The sequence below is a fragment of the Bufo gargarizans genome, chromosome 10 (assembly GCF_014858855.1).
Source record: "Bufo gargarizans isolate SCDJY-AF-19 chromosome 10, ASM1485885v1, whole genome shotgun sequence".
NCBI lineage: Eukaryota > Metazoa > Chordata > Amphibia > Anura > Bufonidae > Bufo > Bufo gargarizans.
Window position 1 is genome coordinate 119,841,196 of NC_058089.1, and position 21,135 is coordinate 119,862,330.

The 21,135-nt window shown below is 48.3% G+C and overlaps 1 protein-coding gene across 1 annotated transcript in view; it reads left to right on the forward strand.

Annotated features, from left to right (window-relative positions):
• Positions 1-452: 452 nt before the first annotated feature.
• Positions 453-21,135, forward strand: part of MLYCD (malonyl-CoA decarboxylase) — a 46,098-nt gene continuing 25,415 nt past the window's right edge. Inside the window, exons 1-4 of the mRNA XM_044270396.1 lie at positions 453-1,075; positions 14,461-14,573; positions 15,480-15,636; positions 17,561-17,710. Coding sequence (XP_044126331.1) covers positions 512-1,075; positions 14,461-14,573; positions 15,480-15,636; positions 17,561-17,710 — 984 coding nt within the window. The 5' untranslated portion in view covers positions 453-511. The remainder of the gene's footprint in view (positions 1,076-14,460; positions 14,574-15,479; positions 15,637-17,560; positions 17,711-21,135) is intronic.

The window sequence follows — 21,135 nt, forward strand, 5'->3', positions numbered from 1 at the left end:
CAGAACGCTGCTTTTATGTTTCAACCGGTCCTGATCCAATGCAAGCGTGAATCTGATTGGTTGGTAAGGGCAACCGATTCAATGTTCATAACTTTATGGACGAGACTTGATTGGCCTACACGACAGCAACCAATCAGAACACTATTTTTATTTTCTAACCGGCCCTTATAAAATGCAAGCTGGAATCTGATTGGCTGCTATGAGCAACCACTTTACTTTTCATAAGTTTATGGACAAGACTCGTTTTTTTAAATGCACAAACAAGTTTCTGGCGTGACAGGGGGACTAACTCCACGCTGTGGGACGCTGACTCGCGATGTTCACGAGACACATAAACATACGCGTACGCGGTGCCACATTCAACATGGCCGTCTCTGACAGCCGCCGACGCGCCCCACGCCCCTCCTTCCATTGGCTGCCTGAGCCGTGACGTCAGTAGTGGAAGCCGGAAGGGTCATTGCGCAAGTTTACCGCTGCTGCTGGGATCATCCCCAGCGCTCACCCTTGTATCATGCGATTGGCGCACTTCCTGAAGCCTCAGAGGCTGCAGCGGGTGGCGGCTCTTGCCAGCTGTCTGATCCCGGGAGGGCGAGGAAAACTGCTGTGCCAGCACATACCCTCAGATGCCATATCTGTCCCCTGCAGGCAGCTCAGCTCAATGCCAGCCACCATGGAAGTCGTTCTGAGCAAGTCTGTGCCCCCTCTGCCACCCTATGAGACTAAAGAGAAAAGCCCCCCACCCCCTGAGCTGCAGAGCTTGCACTTCATGCATTACTACAGGTCCCTGGAGAAGGGGCAGAGGGTGGCACTGCTGGGGCAGCTGGCTGCAGACTATGGGGTGGATCATGGCCAGGTGGCAGAGCTCAGCAGTAAGTTGGTGCAGGCCCAGCAGAAGAGGGACCTGGGCACTGTCATGCAGGTGGAGGACCGGCTCAGGTACTACCTCACCCCCCAGTACAAGGTGCTCTTCAGCCATCTTAGCAGGATGGAAGGAGGCATGAAGTTTCTGGTGGACCTCAGGTCTGACATAGTGGAGGGAGTGACGTCTAAGGTGGCGGATGCTCCGCATCTTCGGGTAAGCGCTCCCCCCCCTTCCCTGTCATTTGGTGTGTTACATTGAGCTATGCGTTTATAGACGGCGGCGTTGGCCTCTGATGACGTCACATCTTGCTGCAGCGCCCGCGAGGAGTGAGAAGTGACGACGATGTGGCGGCAATCCAGAGATCTGTGGATCGCTGGGTGACACGGGATGACGGAGCGCGATGTCACCAGAAGCACCCAGGCATGGCACCCAGGCACGTGACAGAAGAAGAAGCTTTGGCTGTGGGGAGATTTATCTAAACCTGGTGCAAAGGAAAAGTGGACTTGTTGCCAGTAGCAACCAATGAAGTTGCAGGTGTCTTAAAGAAAATCTGAATTTAAAGGGTTCGTCTAGTTTCTGCAAATAGCACTTATTAATGTTGTCAACAGCTACCAATCAAATTCAAGTTCTTAAAGGGGTCCTCTCACTTCAGCAAGTGGCATTTATCATGTAGAGAAACTTAATTCAAGGCACTTACTAATGTATTGGGATTCTCCATATTCCTTCCTTTCCTGGCTTCATTAATTTTTCTCTCGCATTATACACTGCTCGTTTCTATGGTTACGGCCACCGTGCAATCCAACAGTGGTGGTCGTGCTTGCACAATATAGGAAAAAGCACCTGACTACCTGTGCTCCCAGGGTCCCAGCCGTCAGAGGGGCCAGCGCTTTTTCCTATAGTGTGCAAGCACGGCCACCAATGTTGGATTGCACTGTGGTTGTAACCATGGAAACGAGCAGTGTATAATGTGGTAGTAATGAGGTGTATGTGATGTCCCATTAAAGATTTACCGGTAATGCAATCTGCAGTCAGTTTTACTGTAGGCCCCCTCCCCCATTGTTACTCTGCTGTGTGCATTATTTCTTCTCTACAGCATCACTGCATTATCCCTCTGCTCTGACATCACTATATTATTCCTTTACTGTACCTCATGTGCACAATCTATACAATGTGGTGTACTTTATCCTTGTATTGTGACATCACTGTGTGCACTGTCCTTGTATTGTGACATCACTGTGTGCACTGTCCTTGTGACATCACTGTGTGCACTGTCCTTGTGACATCACTGTGTGCACTGTCCTTGTGACATCACTGTGTGAACTGTCCTTGTGACATCACTGTGTGCACTGTCCTTGTGACATCACTGTGTGCACTGTCCTTGTGACATCACTGTGTGCACTGTCCTTGTGACATCACTGTGTGCACTGTCCTTGTGACATCACTGTGTGCACTGTCCTTGTGACATCACTGTGTGCACCGTCCCTGTGACATCACTGTGTGCACCGTCCCTGTACCCTGTGACATCACTGTGTGCACCGTCCCTGTACCCTGTGACATCACTGTGTGCACCGTCCCTGTACCCTGTGACATCACTGTGTGCACCGTCCCTGTGCTTTAGGTAAACCAATGCTGAGCATTTTTGAACTTGCAGATTGAAGTGGTCATGATAGAGTGGCCCCCTGCCAGGTTTAGCTGTGAGGCCCCACGGTTATTTGTTACACCCCTGAAAAAAGGTTAATAATAACTTAAAATGCAGATTTGTCTGCAGCAGCCAATCACTGGCTCCAGTGGTCTCATGTTGTGCTGCTTCTCTGCTGAGGCCATGATTGGCTGCAGCAATTTCCTGTACAACAACTTGTTCCTACAGGGAGAGAAGCAGAGACTGGCATAGCGTGGCGGGCGATTTACCAGCATTCTCTGCATTTAGTACATTTCCTTTAAAACACTGGACAACCCCTTTAAGGAGGGTCCAACACATTTTGCTTTTGACATCTAAACTTCATTGCTTCCTGTTGACGTCACCATGGAAAGACCATGATGGACGGACTTTGCTGCTGGGTGCCCCCGAAAACCACCCAGTCTTCAGCCACGTAAACCTCCGTCCTCTACAGTGCCATGTCTGCGGTATGTTCCCGTTGTGGTCTGACTGACGGCGAAGATTTCCAGCGGTTGTGACGGATTGTGCTAAAATAATTTTGCTTCGATCATTAACCCTTCTGCCTGTGGTCAGCTGAGGATGCGTGTACACCTGCAGTAGTTCGCGGTTTTAACACCAGTTGGTGGCTTTTGGATGTGAAAAACCGCAGTAATCTGCTCTACGTGCTGTTCCATATGGCAAACATAGTGGTGTGCCGACCTGCCCAACGGACGTGACCCTTTTTCCAAATGAAGCCCCTCCCCTTCTCTGGCTGTTATAACCCTCTTGGCAATGAGCTGTTGGTGACGGGTTGAGCTCCCGGCGCCTACAGCTGTCACTCCAGTCGAAACACATCATTGGCTCCACACCAAGTCACATGACGAAGAAGCGTGCGCGGTTTGTCAAGGAACTGCTTTGTCCGTGATTACGGGTCCCTTCTGCGAAATTTAGTCTATGGGTCCGTGAAAACCACGGAAACAACACGGGTGCCGTCCATTTTTGGTTTGTGGTTTTCACAGGTCTCTGCTAAGAAGATTCTGTAAACAAATTTTTCAGTTTGCACGGACTGAAAACCACGGATCAAAAACGGAGGGGGTCACGTATGGAACATGGACTGTGCCGTCACGGACATATCTCAGACACCAACATGTGAATGAGGCCTAAGGCCTCTTTTACATGTCAGTGAACGACACGCGTGGTCTCCACGAACCACTCGCGTCTCCTTTGACTTTAATGTGTGCATTCACACATCGGTGGTTTTTCACGGTCCACGGAAGCGTGCGCTATTTTTGTTCACATGACACGGGTCTTTGAAAGTCATAGACACAACACGAATGCCATCCGTGTTTGTTCCGTGGTTTTCGCGGACCATTGGTAGCCTAGCGGTGTCCGTGGAATACGGAAGACACGGGGACCAAACACTGATTCTTCTCAGCTGGACCCATCTGAGGTCATCATGGACACGGATGTGTGAAAGAGGTCCGACTCTGGGGATACATGGTGACTTTGGTCTCATCATACGTCCGTGGATTTCGTGGCATAATTAAAGTGAATGGGGTCCCATTGTGACCGGCTAGTTGCCGCCAACACGATAGTCGCAAGAAATCCAAACTTGCTGGTCGCAACGTAACTATTCCCTTTCATATTGCTGCCACGTACAGTACCGTCCATGTGCCCTGTGTCTGAACAGCTCGCCCTGGATGGGCACTAGCACTCGTGGCATGAATCAGATTCCTCTGTCAGGAGGTTGTCCGCCTCGTGTGCGTCTTTAGTGATTTCTAATCCGCCGCACGTTCCTCGCTTTCCATATTTCATGATCATTTTAAACAGTTTTGTAGCAGTAAATGGACCATTAAAGGGCATTTTAACCTGTTGGTCACAGTATGGCGCTCCTCTAATGCCAACCTCAGCGTGAGCTGCACTTTGTAACACAGTGGGCCGCTTCTAAACAGGCATTTCAACGTAATAATTGCAAAGGCCCCTCGCAAACGTTCCCGTGAAATTAGCAGGCTGCGTTCACAAACACGGAAAGTTCCGGAAGGAGGCGAGCAAGAAAAGAGTTGTAAAAATAAGGATTGTTCCGCGTATTCAGGACTTAAAGGGGTTAATACGCTTTAAAATGTATTGACACTTCCCAGTACTTTGTGTTTTTTCTCTTCATCCCTGCTTGCTGTCAGTGAATGAAATCATACTCATTTATGACCAGAGGCTGCAGACCCAAGAGGACGTTCGCACGTGTCGGATTTGCCAGCGGATATGGGGAAGGTTTAGGCAGTCTGTCCTGAATTTCTCTTCAGAGGCGACATGTGTGAACGGACCTCGTATCTGAGGGTTTGTTACATTTGTATCCAGTCTAGACAATCCTCTGAGCTACACAGGACTTCAGACTGATACATTGTAACGACTTATCAGGACAGGAGAAAGGTCTGTGCTGCAGAGGATCGGACTCTGGAGCGCTCGGCTGTTTCCGTCAGTCCCATAGACTTGCACAGAGCGTGCATGCTTGACCCCTCTGGCCCTTTTCGATCTTCTCGAGGGGTCCGGGAGGGAAACACGGCTGTGTGAGGCTTGCCTTCTCTCATAGTGATGGAATATTGCATGGTTAGGATATCCCTATATGACAGGAGGAAGTAAGACCTCTGGGATCCCCACCAATCCTGTGAATGAAGGGGACAGATCCAGCTGTGGCCTTCCCTACACCTGGCCGCACGGCCCTTTATTCTCAGGTCATCAATTGATAACATACGCTAGCTGTATACTATCACTTTAAGAGATGGGAATACCCCGTATTTTTTTTATCTTTGAGAAATCCCTAATTACAGGATGGCAGTAAAGTGTGTGTGTGGGGGGGGGGGCATGTACAGCGCCAGAGCGATGTTTGAACAGGACACCCGCTCGTGCCTGCAGCGGGCCCTATAGCCGGCAGGTCTCTGCTGTTTCAAACAGCAGAGGCCCACGGCTAATGACCATGACCGGCAATAATGTCGGAAGTGGTCATTACAGCCTTTAGATGCCGCCATAAAGTGTGATCACAGCATCTAAAGCGTGAAAAATCTGGAAACGCACACCTCCGGGTTAATACCGACATCGGTAATTAATTCTAATAGGCTGGATCTCTGTAAAGAGACCCAGTGTATTAGAGCTGCAATTCCTATTGTAGTATGGTAATTTATTATTATTATTTATTATTATTATTTATTATTATTATTATTTTTTAAACACTCATACTATTAAAATATAAAAATATTTTTCCAATACGACGAATGGCTTAACAGAAAAAACTATCAAAATGGGCGATTTGCCATTTTTTTTATCGCTTCTCTTACCCTAAAATGTGTATCACTAAAAACTACAGATTGTCCCGCAATAAATGAGCCCCACATATTTTATTTTTACAGCATTTACACATATAAAACCTATACATACGTGGTATCGTTGTAATCGTACTGACCCAGAGAATGAAGGGCACAGGTCAGTTTTTAGCGCAAAGGGAACGCTGTAGGGACAAAATCTGTGAAACGGTGGAGGAATTGCATTATTTTCTTTTTCCCAATTACACCTCATTTGGAATTTACGACACTACATTGTATGCCTTATTAAATGGTGGCATTAGAAAGTGCCACTTGTCCCGCAAAAAACAAGCCCTTTATATGGATATGTGAACGAGAAAAAAAAAAAAAAAGTTATGGCTCCAGGAAGACGGGGAAGAAAAATGAAATTGCAAAAATGAAAAAAAGCTCCGGTATCCAAAGGGTTAAATTTGAATGATCATCTACGTAATAGTTGAAGGCACTGGGTCCTCGTCCGTTGGTTTTTGGCCTGGGTACCCTTTCTGTAAGGCCTCTTTCACACTTGCGTTGTCCGGATCAGTCGTGTACCCCATTTGCCAGAATTACACGCCGGATCCGGAAAAACTCAAGTGAACTGAAAGCATTTGAAGACGGATCCGTCTTCAAAATGTGTTGTGTTACTATGGCAGCCAGGACGCTATTAAAGTCCTGGTTGCCATAGTAGGAGGGGGGAGCAGTATACTTACAGTCTGCGCGGCTCCCAGGGCGCTCCAGAGTGACGTCAGAGCGCCCCATGCGCATGGATGACGTGCCATGCGATCACGTGATCCATGCGCTTGGGGCGCCCTGACGTCACTCTGGAGCCGCACGGATGGTAAGTATGCTGCTCCCCCGCTACCCACTACACTTTACCATGGCTGCCAGGACTTTAGCGTCCCGGCAGCCATGGTAACCATTCAGAAAAAGCTAAACGTCGGATCCGGCAATGCGCCAAAACAACGTTTAGCTTAAGGCCGGATCCGGATCAATGCCTTTCAATGGGCATTCATTCCGGATCCGGCCTTGTGGCAAGTGTTCAGGATTTTTGGCCAAAGCAAAAAGCGCAGCATGCTGCGGTATTTTCTCCGGCCAAAAAACGTTCCGGTCCTGAACTGAAGACATCCTGATGCATCCTGAACGGATTTCACTCCATTCAGAATGCATTAGGATAATCCTGATCAGGATTCTTCCGGCATAGAGCCCCGACGACGGAACTCTATGCCGGAAGACAATAACGCAGGTGTGAAAGAGCCCTTATCCTTCCAGATGCCAATTCTGTGCTGGAAAAAAGAAACATATTTTTTATTTTTTTTTCTTGGCTGTGGGTTTTTCCAGACTAATTTTTTACTGTGGTTTTCGGTGCAGTTTTGGCGAGGATTTTCATTCCTGCACATTTTCAGTGGGGATGTTCTGCATGCGCATTCCATGCCAAAAATCGCGTGCGTGGACTTGGGGTACTTTCACACTTGCGTTTTTCTTTTCCGGCACTGAGTTCCGTCAGTTTTATCCCTATGCATTCTGAATGGAGAGTAAACCGTTCATGGTGCATCAGGATGTCTTCAGTTCAGTCGTTTTGACTGATCAGGCAAAAGAGAAAACCGCAGCATGCTACGGTTTTATCTCCAGCGAAAAAAACAGAAGACTTGCCTGAACGCCGGATCCAGCATTTTTCCCTATAGGGATGTATTAGTGCCGGATCCATCCTTCCGTTCTGCGTGTGTGCAGACTGAAAAAAAGGTGCATTTCAATGCATTTTTTCAGCTGATCAGGCATTTTTAAGACTGATCAGGATCCTGATCAGTCTTTACTAATGCCATCAGTTAGCATACAGGTCCTTCTAAAAAAATTAGCATATTGTGATAAAGTTCATTATTTTCTGTAATGTACTGATAAACATTAGACTTTCATATATTTTAGATTCATTACACACAACTGAAGTAGTTCAAGCCTTTTATTGTTTTAATATTGATGATTTTGGCATACAGCTCATGAAAACCCAAATTTCCTATCTCAAAAAATTAGCATATCATGAAAAGGTTCTCTAAACGAGCTATTAACCTAATCATCTGAATCAACTAATTAACTCTAAACACCTGCAAAAGATTCCTGAGGCTTTTAAAAACTCCCAGCCTGGTTCATTACTCAAAACCGCAATCATGGGTCAGACTGCCGACCTGACTGCTGTCCAGAAGGCCATCATTGACACCCTCAAGCAAGAGGGTAAGACACAGAAAGACATGTCTGAAGGAATAGGCTGTTCCCAGAGTGCTGTATCAAGGCCCCTCAGTGGGAAGTCTGTGGGAAGGAAAAAGTGTGGCAGAAAACGCTGCACAACGAGAAGAGGTGACCGGACCCTGAGGAAGATTGTGGAGAAGGACCGATTCCAGACCTTGGGGGACCTGCGGAAGCAGTGGACTGAGTCTGGAGTAGAAACATCCAGAGCCCCCGTGTACAGGCGTGTGCAGGAAATGGGCTACAGGTGCCGCATTCCCCAGAAACAGCGGCAGAAGCGCCTGACCTGGGCTACAGAGAAGCAGCACTGGACTGTTGCATGTCATTCGGAAATCAAGGTGCCAGAGTCTGGAGGAAGACTGGGGAGAGGGAAATGCCAAAATGCCTGAAGTCCAGTGTCAAGTACCCACAGTCAGTGATGGTCTGGGGTGCCATGTCAGCTGCTGGTGTTGGTCCACTGTGTTTTATCAAGGGCAGGGTCAATGCAGCCGCTATCAGGAGATTTTGGAGCACTTCATGCTTCCATCTGCTGAAAAGCTTTATGGAGATGAAGATGTCATTTTTCAGCACGACCTGGCACCTGCTCACAGTGCCAACACCACTGGTAACTGGTTTACTGACCATGGTATTACTGTGCTCAATTGGCCTGCCAACTCTCCTGACCTGAACCCCATAGAGAATCTGTGGGATATTGGGAAGAGAAAGTTGAGAGACGCAAGACCCAACACTCTGGATGAGCTTAAGGCCGCTATCGAAGCATCCTGGGCCTCCATAACACCTCAGCAGTGCCACAGGCTGATTGCCTCCATGCCACGCCGCATTGAAGCCTCCTGGGCCTCCATAACACCTCAGCAGTGCCACAGGCTGATTGCCTCCATGCCACGCCGCATTGAAGCATCCTGGGCCTCCATAACACCTCAGCAGTGCCACAGGCTGATTGCCTCCATGCCACGCCGCATTGAAGCATCCTGGGCCTCCATAACACCTCAGCAGTGCCACAGGCTGATTGCCTCCATGCCACGCCGCATTGAAGCCTCCTGGGCCTCCATAACACCTCAGCAGTGTCACAGGCTGATTGCCTCCATGCCACGCCGCATTGAAGCCTCCTGGGCCTCCATAACACCTCAGCAGTGCCACAGGCTGATTGCCTCCATGCCACGCCGCATTGAAGCATCCTGGGCCTCCATAACACCTCAGCAGTGCCACAGGCTGATTGCCTCCATGCCACGCCGCATTGAAGCAGTCATTTCTGCAAAAGGATTCCCCACCAAGTATTGAGTGCATAACTGAACATAATTATTTGAAGGTTGACTTTTTTTGTATTAAAAACATTTTTCTTTTATTGGTCGGATTAAATATGCTAATTTTTTTAGATAGGAATTTGGGGTTTTCATGAGCTGTTTGCCAAAATCATCAATATTAAAACAATAAAAGGCTTGAACTACTTCAGTTGTGTGTAATGAATCTAACATATATGAAAGTCTAATGTTTATCAGCACATTACAGAAAATAATGAACTTTATCACAATATGCTAATTTTTTTAGAAGGACCTGTACATTTTGCCTGATCCGGCAGGCAGTTCCGGCGACCGAACTGCTTGCCGGATCTCTCTGCCGCAAGTGTGAAAGTACCCTTACCCTGAAAGTCCTTGAGCTTTAGATACTTTTCCACGGCTCTCCAATAATCCAGAATATCTGATAATCCGGCACCGGGTCTCGGTGTCCATTTTTAAGAGGACAATCCCTGAGCTTTCCTAGGAACAGGCAGAACCACGCAATAGGCACATTTTAAATTTGTAACCACTTGATGTTTGAGGTCGACTCAAGGGTTTGCAGACACAATGAAGAACATTGCAAAACTTTTTTCTCGTCCTCTAATTTTTAAAATAATGTTTCTTCAAAGTGCAGCTTCCAGAAAACCGGGCGAAGGCGCGGAAGACTGGACGGTCGCAGTTGCAGATTGTTACCGGCAATTAACTTGATGGCAATTAGCAGAATTTCTCCCATGATATGTTTCCGAGAGAGCAGGGGGTGAAGCGGTGCTCCCAGCTATTTCACCGCGTCTTCGGCGACTTGTTATCTTGAATGTTCTTTGTTTTTTTTGTATGTTTTTTTTTTTTTTCTTGCTGTTGGTTAAAAGGGTTTTCTCCCCCCCCCCCCCCTCAAAAAAAGGGCTTTAAATGCTACTGCCGTTTTTTAGTCGTCCAGCGATCCAACGTAGATGCTCCGGTGGTGCTCTCTTGGCCCACACGCGCCCACTGTGCAGCCAATCGGTGTGCTCGGCGGTCACCTGGCGTACTACAGGCATCGCTGCTCGGCACTGGGAGCCACTGCTGAGTCCAGCAGGCATGTGTCCAGGGTGGGGTTCAGCTGACAGCTATCTAAAAAATATGGCCGGCTTAATGCTGCCGATTTCTGCTGACTTTCTCATGTGTTTGGGGGGGCCTCCCCCAGGCGGAAGAAGTCCAGAGAGACAAGGGTGGGGCAGTAGAATTTTAACATGCCCGATCCTTTTGTTCTTAGGCAGCAGCAGCAGCAGCTTACTCCCCTCTTCCTGTTCAGAACACATGCACGCTTGGCTGAGTCATTTGAACATGTGTATGGAGGGTGGTCGGCCACCAGCTAGCTAAGATATCAGCAGCGTTATACTCCTCAGGACCTGCCGAGGAACATAACAAGGATAGGGCAGTAGAATTTTAACATGCCCGATCCTTTTGTTCTCAGGGCGGTAAGCAGTCACCAGAAGGGTCCAGCAGCAGCAGCTTATTCCGCTCCTCCTGTTCAGAACACATGCACGCTGACCAGTTCCATGTGCGCTTGGCAGCTGAAGGCATCTGTGTTGGTCCCATGTTCATATGTGCCCGCATCGCTGAGAAAAATGATGCTTTAATATATGCAAATGAGCCTCTAGGAGCAACGGGGGCGTTGCTGTTACACTTGGAATAAAGTACCTGCTTGATTTTCATCACACTGGTGAGTGCCGCTGCATTTTTTCATTTCTCCACTACTGCAACACTTAGAGACTCTGCTCTCTCTTCAGCACTTTGATTGACCAGGCCGGGTGTGATGACGTTTCCCTGCCTGGTCCTGTCAATCAAAGTACAGAGGGCAGAACAGTTACATAGAGAGCAGAGCCTCTAGGTGTAATGGTAACGCCCCTGTTGCTCCTAGAGGCTCATTTGCATATATTAAAACATAATTTTTCTCAGCAATGCGGCCACATATGAACATGGGACCAACACAGATGCCTTCAGCTGCCAAGCGCATATGTAACAGGTTAGTCAGTGTCATAGGTACAAAACTGCTGACAGATGCCCTTTAAATTACCCCCCCCCCCCCAGCCTTTATTACAATTACTATAAATTCAATAAAAGCCGAGCGCAGCCTTTTGACCTTCCCTTCAACTGGTTTCTTCAGCCTGCAAGCGCTGTGCACCAAGATCAGCAGTTAGGCCCCTTTCACACGAGCGAATTTTCCGCGCGGGTGGAATGCGTGATGAGAACGCATTGCGCCCGCATGGAATCCGAATCCATTCATTTCAATGGGTCTGTGTACATGAGCGTTGGTTGTCTATCGCGCATCACTTGTGCGTTGCGTGAAAATCGCAGCATGTTCTATATTCTGCGTTTTTCACGCAACGCTGGCCCCATAGAAGTGAGTGGGGCTTCGTGAAAAACGCAAGTGCGAATGCGATGCGATTTTCATGGATGGTTGCTAAGGCCCCTTTCACACTTGCGTTGTTGGATTCCGGCAGGCAGTTCCGTTGCCTGTCGGATTCGGAAATCTGTATGCCAACGGATTGCATTTGTTTCCGCATCCGTCTGACAAATGCATTGAAATACCGGATCCGTCTCTCCGGTGTCATCCGGAAAAACAGATCCGGTATTTATTTTTTTCACATTTTTAAAGGTCTGCGCATGTGCAGCCCTAATCCGTTAATGCAGTAATTTTACGGCACTAATACATTTCAATCGAAATTAATGCCGGCAAGTGTTCCGGAACTTTGGCCGGAGAAAATACCGCAGCATACTGTGGTATTTTCTCCGTCCAAATTCCGTGAAAGGGACGGAGCGGAAGAAATCCTGATTGCTCTCCATTCAGAATGCATTAGGACCAAAAGGATCCGTTTTTTTCCCCAGTATTGAACCCCTATGACGGAACTCAATACCGGAAAAACTTTAACGCTTGTGTGAAAGTACCCTAAGAGATGTTGTTTGCAAACATTCAGTTTTTTATCACGCGCGTGAAAAACGCATCAAAGCGCATTGCACCCGCGTGGAAAAAACGGAACCACTGAACGCGATCGCAAACAAAACTGAATGCACTTGCTTGCGAATTCGCACAGTTTTCACTGAACGCCTCTGCAACGCATCCGGACCTAATCCGGACACGCTCGTCTGCAAGTGCGGTACAATGGGAGCAGGTTCTACCCCCCCTCCCCTCAAAAAAGCTTCTTCCGGAACAACATGTGAAATCTTTTCTACCTCGCCCCCAGCGTTTCATGTTTACCGCGGGCTAAATCTGCTGCATCTGAGGTCAGTGTGGTGCACGTAAAGCTAATAGGAAACGCGAATGCATTGAATGCCGCCGCGCTGTATCTGTGCACAATAGACGACTACAGTCGGCATACGGGTAGTGTTTTTTCTTTGTTTTTTTTTGTTTTTTCTATTTACGCCACTGAGCGCTCCTAATCTCCCTCCCTTATTGTTCCCTATCCATTAACATTCGGGAAAATGGCTTTTTTACCTTCCCTTATCTCCTTTCAGAACGCAGCCCTTTTGGTTTGAAAGCACCCGAGGTACACACAATTAAATCTTTTCAGATTTAATTGAGGCCAGGCATATATGAAAATGGGAAGTTTATTTATTTATTTATTTTTCTCCTCTCGATGTGGAGATCTAAACTGAGGCTGATAAACGAGAGGGGGAGGGGGAAGGTGCGTGATTTTAGGGTATACCAATGAAAAATCTTTTTCGGGGACGGTTCAGTGAAACGTATTGGCGGAAATTATACTCATTAATATTCGTAAGGTCTAATTAGCATGCATTGAATTGATGGCATGGGTGAACAGAACCCGTCCCCTCTCCTGACATGTCCATGTTAGTAACTACTTGCATCCCCCCCATGTAGTAATAATACTGGAGCATCTATGCTTCTGACTCTGTGTTCCGCCGTCCCCCTATTATTCCTGCCAGCAGTCTGCAATGAATGTCAAGATGGGTGTTACCCGTTGGGGATGTGTCCATAAACAGCATGACGTTACCCAGTCAGTGCTGCCAGTGCACACCCCCATATGGTAACACCCCTCTGGATCTTCATTGCAAACTGTTAGCAATTTATTCACAACTTCTAGCAGGAATAAAAGGGGAACGGCGCAGCATAGTCATAAGAATAGAAACTCCAATGCCAGTCGCCCGTTCTCGTTATCCCAGGGATCCTACATTTATCCGCTGGCTTGTGGACAGGTGGCAAGTGGTGTTTTTAGGGGGTTTTATAAGATTATTCCGGTTGTTTAAAGTTAACCCCTATCCACAGAGTTTGTTTGGGTCCTACTGCTGGGCCCCGTACCCCTTGAAGCCCTCCTGAAATGAACAGAGCCCCCGATTGAGTATGTGTGCGGCGGCTCCATTAATCTTTGAGGTAGTTCTGGTGATAGGTGAGCGCTGTACTCGGCTATCTCTAGAATTCCCATAGAAATGAATTGACCGGCCGCTCCGTTCATTTCGGGGAGGGGGGGGGGGGGGCTGCAGGGGGTCTCGTGGTTGGTGCGGGTCCCAGCGGTAGGACCCCCACTGATCTAATAGTTATGCCCTATTCTGTGGTTAGGAGATAATTTCAAACAACCGTAAAACCCCTTTAAATATTCATGGCCCATCCCCTGCGGGGAGCTGCAAAAATGCCATGTTACTGACGGACGTGACTGGCTGTGGCATCTTCAAACAGCGGATCCGTTTCAATTCCAGGAAAACCCTTTTGACAGGATCAACCATGTTAGACCAGTCATACTGTCTGGTAGGATTGATCCTGCTGATAAGAATGGAGTGGCTGCATGCTATTGCTACACCGTCCTCCCTTCAATCCAGAGAACGAGGAACCACCGTTTCTGTGATTGGTGGTGGCCATATTGGGCAGATGCTTATTGCCTATCCTGTGGGTAAGGGAATAATTCTTTTCTTCTGGTAAAAACCTTGACCCTGAACTTCCTGTCCGGATTTATAATGCTACTTTTAGAACTTGGTGCCCGCGTTGGCCCCATCAGCTGGCGGGGTGATTTTATTTTATTTTTCCCGGCTTGAGCACCTGCAAAACTATGCAGATAAACGTGAAAACTTGTAATAAATTGGAGTCGATTCTGTTCACGCGTTTTTTTTATATATTTTTTTTTGCCTGTGTTCCTCTAGGAGATGAATGGGATCCTGAAGAGCATGCTGTCCGAGTGGTTCTCCATAGGCTTCCTTAACCTGGAGAGAATAACCTGGCAGTCGCCCTGTGAGGTCCTGCAGAAGATTAGCGAGTAAGTGCAATTACGTTTTTCTTCAGAGAACCCCTTTCGGGGTTCGGATTAGCCCTCCCCCCCCCCCCCCCCCCCCCCCCCGCTCCCCCGGGGGCTCATTGTTAGAGGCAGCCATGGTCGCTTCAGGGGAAACGTAGCAATACACGATGGCCATTTGGATGAAAGACCATCCATGTAATTCAAGGACGGCCAGACACTCCATCTAAGGGCTGTCTGTTCTGGCTCATGATGGGGGAGGATTCCAAGCAGGGACCACCATCTATGATGTCCACATGCCCTACTAGGTCATCTGGACAGAACATCGAATCCTCCACCAAACAGCACCCAGCCTATAATTGGAGTCCCTAGTTGACATGGGTCCTCGAGTTGCCTTCTCCTGTCAAGATGTCCTCTGTTTTGGGAAACTTGGATGACAGCCAATATATCCACCATCCATAGCAGTACTGACTGGTGTAGTAGATGCCGATCAGGATTTTCCAAAAGCTAGATGTGATGGAGGACATATTGGTTGTCACCCAACTTTTTCTGAGCCAGATAGATCTATCAAAATTGATTAGCACTTTCTAATTGGGGAAAGTCATGTACGGGGAAGTTCTGACTGGTTGGATAAGGCCCTTTATCTGGTGGCAGTGTTGTCACCTGTCTGTGGTATTGCAGCTCAGACCCATTTTACTTCAGTGAGGTGCAATACCAGACACAACCCATGGACAGGTGTGGCGCTGTTCTTTGGAAGAACGCAGCCATGTTTTAAGTCGCATCCATACCAGAGATGATCTTGCTGTAAAGATGTTTGGCCTCTTAAGACCCCACCTTGGTTTACAATTTGTCGACTGGTTTCTGGGATTAACTTATTAAAGGGGAAGGCATGTATGTTGGTTAGTGGTGGAATAATGGCTGTCTGTGCAGGTATGAGGCCGTGCATCCTGTCAGGAACTGGACAGACATGAAGCGCAGAGTCGGCCCTTACAGGAGATGCTTCACCTTCACCCATAACGCAATGCCCGGGGAGCCCCTTATCGTCTTACATGTGGCACTGATGCAGAGCATTTTGGGTAATATTCAGGTGAGCTTTTGTCCTGCTGGTTGGATATTTGCTCTTGTTCTGTATGACCAGGCGGGCGCCTTTATGGTGGGCATCTAGTAGAGACCATACTGGCCCTTTGCTAGTGGGTACGATCCCCCCCAGAGGGTAGCCTTGATCAGGACATGCAGTTTTGCTGTTAACAGGATTCCCCCCCCCCCAAAAAAACTTTTTAATGAGTTTTCTGGGAGTACAATATTGATGACCTATCCTCAGGATAAATCATCAGTATCAAATTGGTGGGGAGTCCAGCTGCTCGCACCCCTGCCGATCAGCTTTTTAAAGGGTCTCAATGCTTGGATAAGCCCTTTGGCCTTCTTGCAACATAGCAAACACAGCGCCATGCATTGCATAGTGGCAGTGCTTGGTATTGCACTTGAATGGAACTGAACCGATGATGTCACAGGCAAAAGCGCTTCTCTGGGGCTGAGCTGCGCCTCGGCCATGTGACCGATGAACGTGTTGCCACTGGCCTAGAATAAGCGGAGAGAAGGCCGCGGCACTACTGCGTGTCTCGCAGCCTTCTCAAACAGCTGATCGGCAGGGGTCCCGGTTGTCGTACCCCCATCGATCAGATACTGATGACCTATCGAGAGGATAGGTCATCAGTATTAGGCCTCGTGCACACGGCCGTTGTTTTGGTCCGCATCCGAGCCGCAGTTTTGGCGGCTCGGATGCGGACCTGTTCACTTCAATGGGGCAGCAAAAGATGCGGATAGCGCACCGTACGCTGTCCGCATCCGGAAAAATTCTCCTTGTGCTCATAGCCCAGAGACATATGAGTGGTCAGTGAAGCTTCTTAACAATGCTGGACCACATACTCCCCTTTATTAGGGGGGGGGTCAGCTTTATAGATTTGGCCAGGGCCAATCTTATGCGAGGACGCGACCAATTGTGTTGAGTCGGCCATAACGGTCAAACAAGCGCCTATCGGAAGTTTTGAGAACCTGGGAGTTGTAGTTTTTACAGTTGCTGGAGCTTGCCGACCCCCTGCTGCTCGTTATAAATCGATGCATTCACTAAATGTATTTCTGGAAAGCATTTGCCGTAAGAAATTGATGCGGTAACGAAGGGGTTTGATTGGCTAAAATAAAGCCGCAGCGCCGGCAGCAATTACGCCTGCAGGGGGGCCCCGCGCAGAGCAAACGCCACTCAAGTCCCTGATTTAATAAGAAGCCTTTGAAAAATAATGAAAGGGAAGTGTGGCTAATTCGCCAAGCCGTTGACTTCACCCCTGGAAGTTGGAGCGAGTCAGGTGTGAGCCGACCGCCCGGTGCCCGCTGCGATGACGCCACCCAGGGAAATTACCGCAGAGTGAAAGTGTTTTATGATAATAGAGGTCACGAACCTCCGCGGAGAGATCAGAAGGGAGAAAACGTAATGGTGTCCCTGCTATGTCTGTAATTGCCGAAAAAAATAGTAATCGCAGCAGTAAACGCCATTGCCCCCGGACGAGGAGGAACCCATTACATGTGCATATGCCTGGGCAATTAGTGAGTGGGGATAAATTGCCCAAATAATGAAGCGTTTTGGGGTTGTCAGTGTACAGGAGTTGCCGTGACTAATGGATAATGAGCTCATTTGCATCACAAGGCGCACGTCCGCGTGCATAGCGCTATCTGACGTACATGACTAGATTAAAGGGCCGTTCCAGTGACTGCTGTAATGAGCTTGAATGATGCAGCGAACCTCCGTGCCTTATATAAAAGAGAGAAATTCAGAAAATAGCGCTTTTTTTCAATGCTGATAATCGCTCTCCGGAGGGAGCACGCGTGTTATCTTCTCCCTCTCCTGGGCGGAGCTTTGTCCTGTGCTCTTTGTCGCCACCTACTGACCGATGCTGAATGTTTTATTCTAGGTATCCTGTAATGTAAATTGTCTGTATTTTTTTTCCTCTGTTGCATAGGCGATCGTGAAAGAGATCCCTCCGTCCGAGGTCGAAGACGGAAATAAGATCAAGTCGGCCATCTTCTACTCCATTAGCTCCACGCAGCAAGGTCTTCAGGGCGTGGAGCTGGGCAACTATCTCATCAAGAGGGTAGTGAAGGAATTGCAGGTTGGTAAAGTCTATAGGGCATCCCTGGGGGTTCACTGGTCCCCTTGTATATTTGGTGCTAGTGATTAGTGTTCGCCATGAGTTGCTTATCTAACATCAGGGCGTCCAGTCTTCCCTAAATATATCTAAAAAGTTCAGCAACTTCCTAATGTACCTCGTGTTTGAATTTATCACCGTTTTTGATATCTCTGCTTGCTGTCAGCAAGGGTTATTCCCGTTGCTAGGATATGCCATCACTTTATGATCATTGGGTATCTGACCTCTGGGACCCCCACCTATCCTGAGAATGAAGGGGCTTCAGCTGATTTAAAAGGGGTTGGCACAGGAACCCCACCCATGGCCAACCTGGGGCTCTCCAGCTGCTGCAAAACGACATCTCCCAGCATGCCCACACAGCCTACAGCAGGGCATACTGGGAGTTGTAGTTTTACAACAGCTGGAGAGCCGCAGGTTGGCCATCCCTGGGCTAGGCGATGAAAAGTTGATCGCTGCAGCTCCACACCCCACCAGTCGCACAAATCGGGATCTTTGAGTCCACTGTGGGAATGGAAGAGAGGGGGCGCGCATGGGAGACCACTGCTTCATTCACTTCCTGCGAGCCCCTTTGAAGTGAATGGAACGGTGGATCTGTTCGAACTGGGGGCGTTTTTCTGACTGGGGGTCCCAGTGGCATACATCCAAGGGTCATACATTTGTCACCTATGTGGTGAATAATGTTGTTAGTGGGTTAACCCCTTTAATGCTGGATCCCCTTTGCTGTTTTTGTCTGCACAGCAGGGCGCCAGGCACATTTTGGGGGGGAGGGTTGCAGAGGTCAGATCACCACTGATGAAAGCATGGCATATCCGAGAAATTTAAAACCCTTTTTTTTTTGAGTGGTGAACACGCTGCAGATTTTTCATGATTTGCGTGTGTAAAATCCGCAGCGTTTGCAGGATCGGGGAAGAGCGAGTACTTCCCGTATCAAAATCCACCGCAGGTTGATTTATGATGTAGATTTCTGTTGCGGATTTCGCTCTTTGTAATGTGGAGGATGAAATCTGCAGCAAATCTCCAGCTTTTTTTTTTTTTTGCAATGGATTCTGCAACTAATGGTTCAGATGTCGCTGCTGCGGAAAAGCCACCGCATCCGGCTGCATACTTTAGGTGAAATTCGCATGCTCTTCAGGATCCCATTCATCTCCTAGAGTCATGGATTTTGTTGCGGCAAATGCACGTATTTTAAAACACCAGTTTTTTTGGTGTAATTTTAGGCTATTTTCACACTTGCGGTAGCCTTTTCCGGCGGGGGAACAGCCTTCCGGATCCGTGCCGCCAGAAGTCCGCTCCGGCCCCACAAACATGCCGAGAGGTGGCCGGACAAAAAACGACAACATGCTGCGGTTTTTGTCCGGTGCCTCTCGACTTGTTTGCTGTGCTGTGGCCGGCCCACCCCCATTATAGTGAATCGGGCCAGAGCGGACTTCCGGCGGCACGGTGGGCTAGCGGTAGCATGGATCCGGCAGGCTGTTCCCCCGCCAGAACAGCTGTGAAAGTAGCCTTAGACATAAGTCTTTCCTGCTGTTTTCCTCGTCCGGTAGAGAGACTTGTGGGGAAAAGCATCAGGATAAAACATGCCAGTGACAAAAAAATAACAGCAAACAACGAAAATGCATTGTCCCACTACAGACAATAATCTAATTGGCGTGGATCCGAGCGCTGGCCTCGCTGATCACGAGAATGGGGGCCCCGCGTTCCCTCGTTTGAATGGAGTGGCGGTCACGCATGTATGCCGCCATAACATTCAATTCTGCCGCAGATAGGTGAGCGCTTGTACTCGGCTATCTCCGACAGTCCCCTAGCGCTGAGAGGGTCCGGAGGGGGCATGTGTAACCCCAGCTCTACACGCCACCCCCTCCCGCGGAGGTCCCAGCAGTCAGACCTCTCCTACGGATGACGGATGAGTGTTTGAAGTGGCGCGGCTCCTTTTAATAACGTGCATTGCAGGTTTTGCCTCTCGGCGGCTCGTATCTATATGCTACTGCTTATAATACAGATTCCGCCGTAAAATAGCGTCTATTTACTGTAATGACATCCCCCCCCCCACCTTTTTAGCCTTCTAAGATTTTGGACAAATATTTATCAGCTTTAGATAATGACGCCTGATTGTTGACCAGAGGGTGAATAGCGCGGTACGTTCCCAATTACCCTACATCCATTTGCTGATCTTTCCTCCAGGCTTTTCACTTGCCTTGGTTCCCTTTCAGCAAGGCTCGCAGTCCTGTTCCATAATTGCGGAGACCCCCAGCGCGTCAACCTTCTGCATAGATCCGGAGCCCGTGTCTCCAGCTTATCTCTGCTCCTCGCGCGACACAATGCCGTACGCTCATCGCCGAGCTGCACGCAGGGCTGTGAACTCGGCTGCAGGAACTTGCAGAGACTAATTTTGCCCAATTACAGAGCTTCGTAAATGCAGGCGTAATCTCCTCGCCATTGTTCAGCAAACAAAGCGGCTTTATTTGTTTCTCTCCGGCACATTTGCGCTTTGCTGTTGACAAAATGAAGGCGTATTTTACGGGAGGCTTGTGTTTGTGCTGCCTAATGTCACCCTGATGGAGTAGTGCGCATTAGCAGCAAATATGATCTCCCAGTAATAGGCGGCCGGGGATCGCCATCTGCGGCTGAAACCTTCAAGCGGAGGACGGGTTTTATATCCTGTACATTTTTTAGAGGCTCGGGGAAATCTGTTGCCCCTTTTTTGATAATTTTTAACTGGGATTGGTCGCCCCACTTATATCAGTGCGATGGCTGAGCAGATACATGAAGATCCTAAACGGCTGTTAATAGTGTTGATGACATCACTGCGCTTGTGGTGACGTCGTCATGGCAGCCTGCATGAGATTTTGCAAAAATTATTTTGGTAGTCAAGCAAATAAAAAAACATCCACGTGCACAAAATCACAAAAAATTTAGTGGACATTCAAGCCTTTTTTTGTTTTAGGCTTGGTCATGAAAGGGTTAATGTTAAAAATTTTAATCCGACATCATATAGGACATGACCATCTCTTTCTAACAAACCTAGAACCAGCCCTGGACCTCCCATGGATCCAGAGATCTCCTCATTCATTGCTTTAATTGTTGGGCCATATTTATTTCAATCTGACCGCTTAGGGAGCACTTTTTTTTTTTTTCTGCCACCGCTCAGGGGACGTGCCCTTTCTGCTGCAGATCTGTCCCGGTCACGGCTCAGGAGTAGTTGCAGGATGGAATTGAGCATGTGCGTCCACCTCAGCAAAGTGGACAGAGAAATAAAACAAGAACAAACAGCAGGTGGCGCTGTACAGATAGATTTCATAGAATAACTCCGTGGCTATGTTAGATTTTTAATTACATGCAATGACAGAAGTATTCAGATCCAGTTCCTGGTTTGCTGCCCGTTGCCGTAT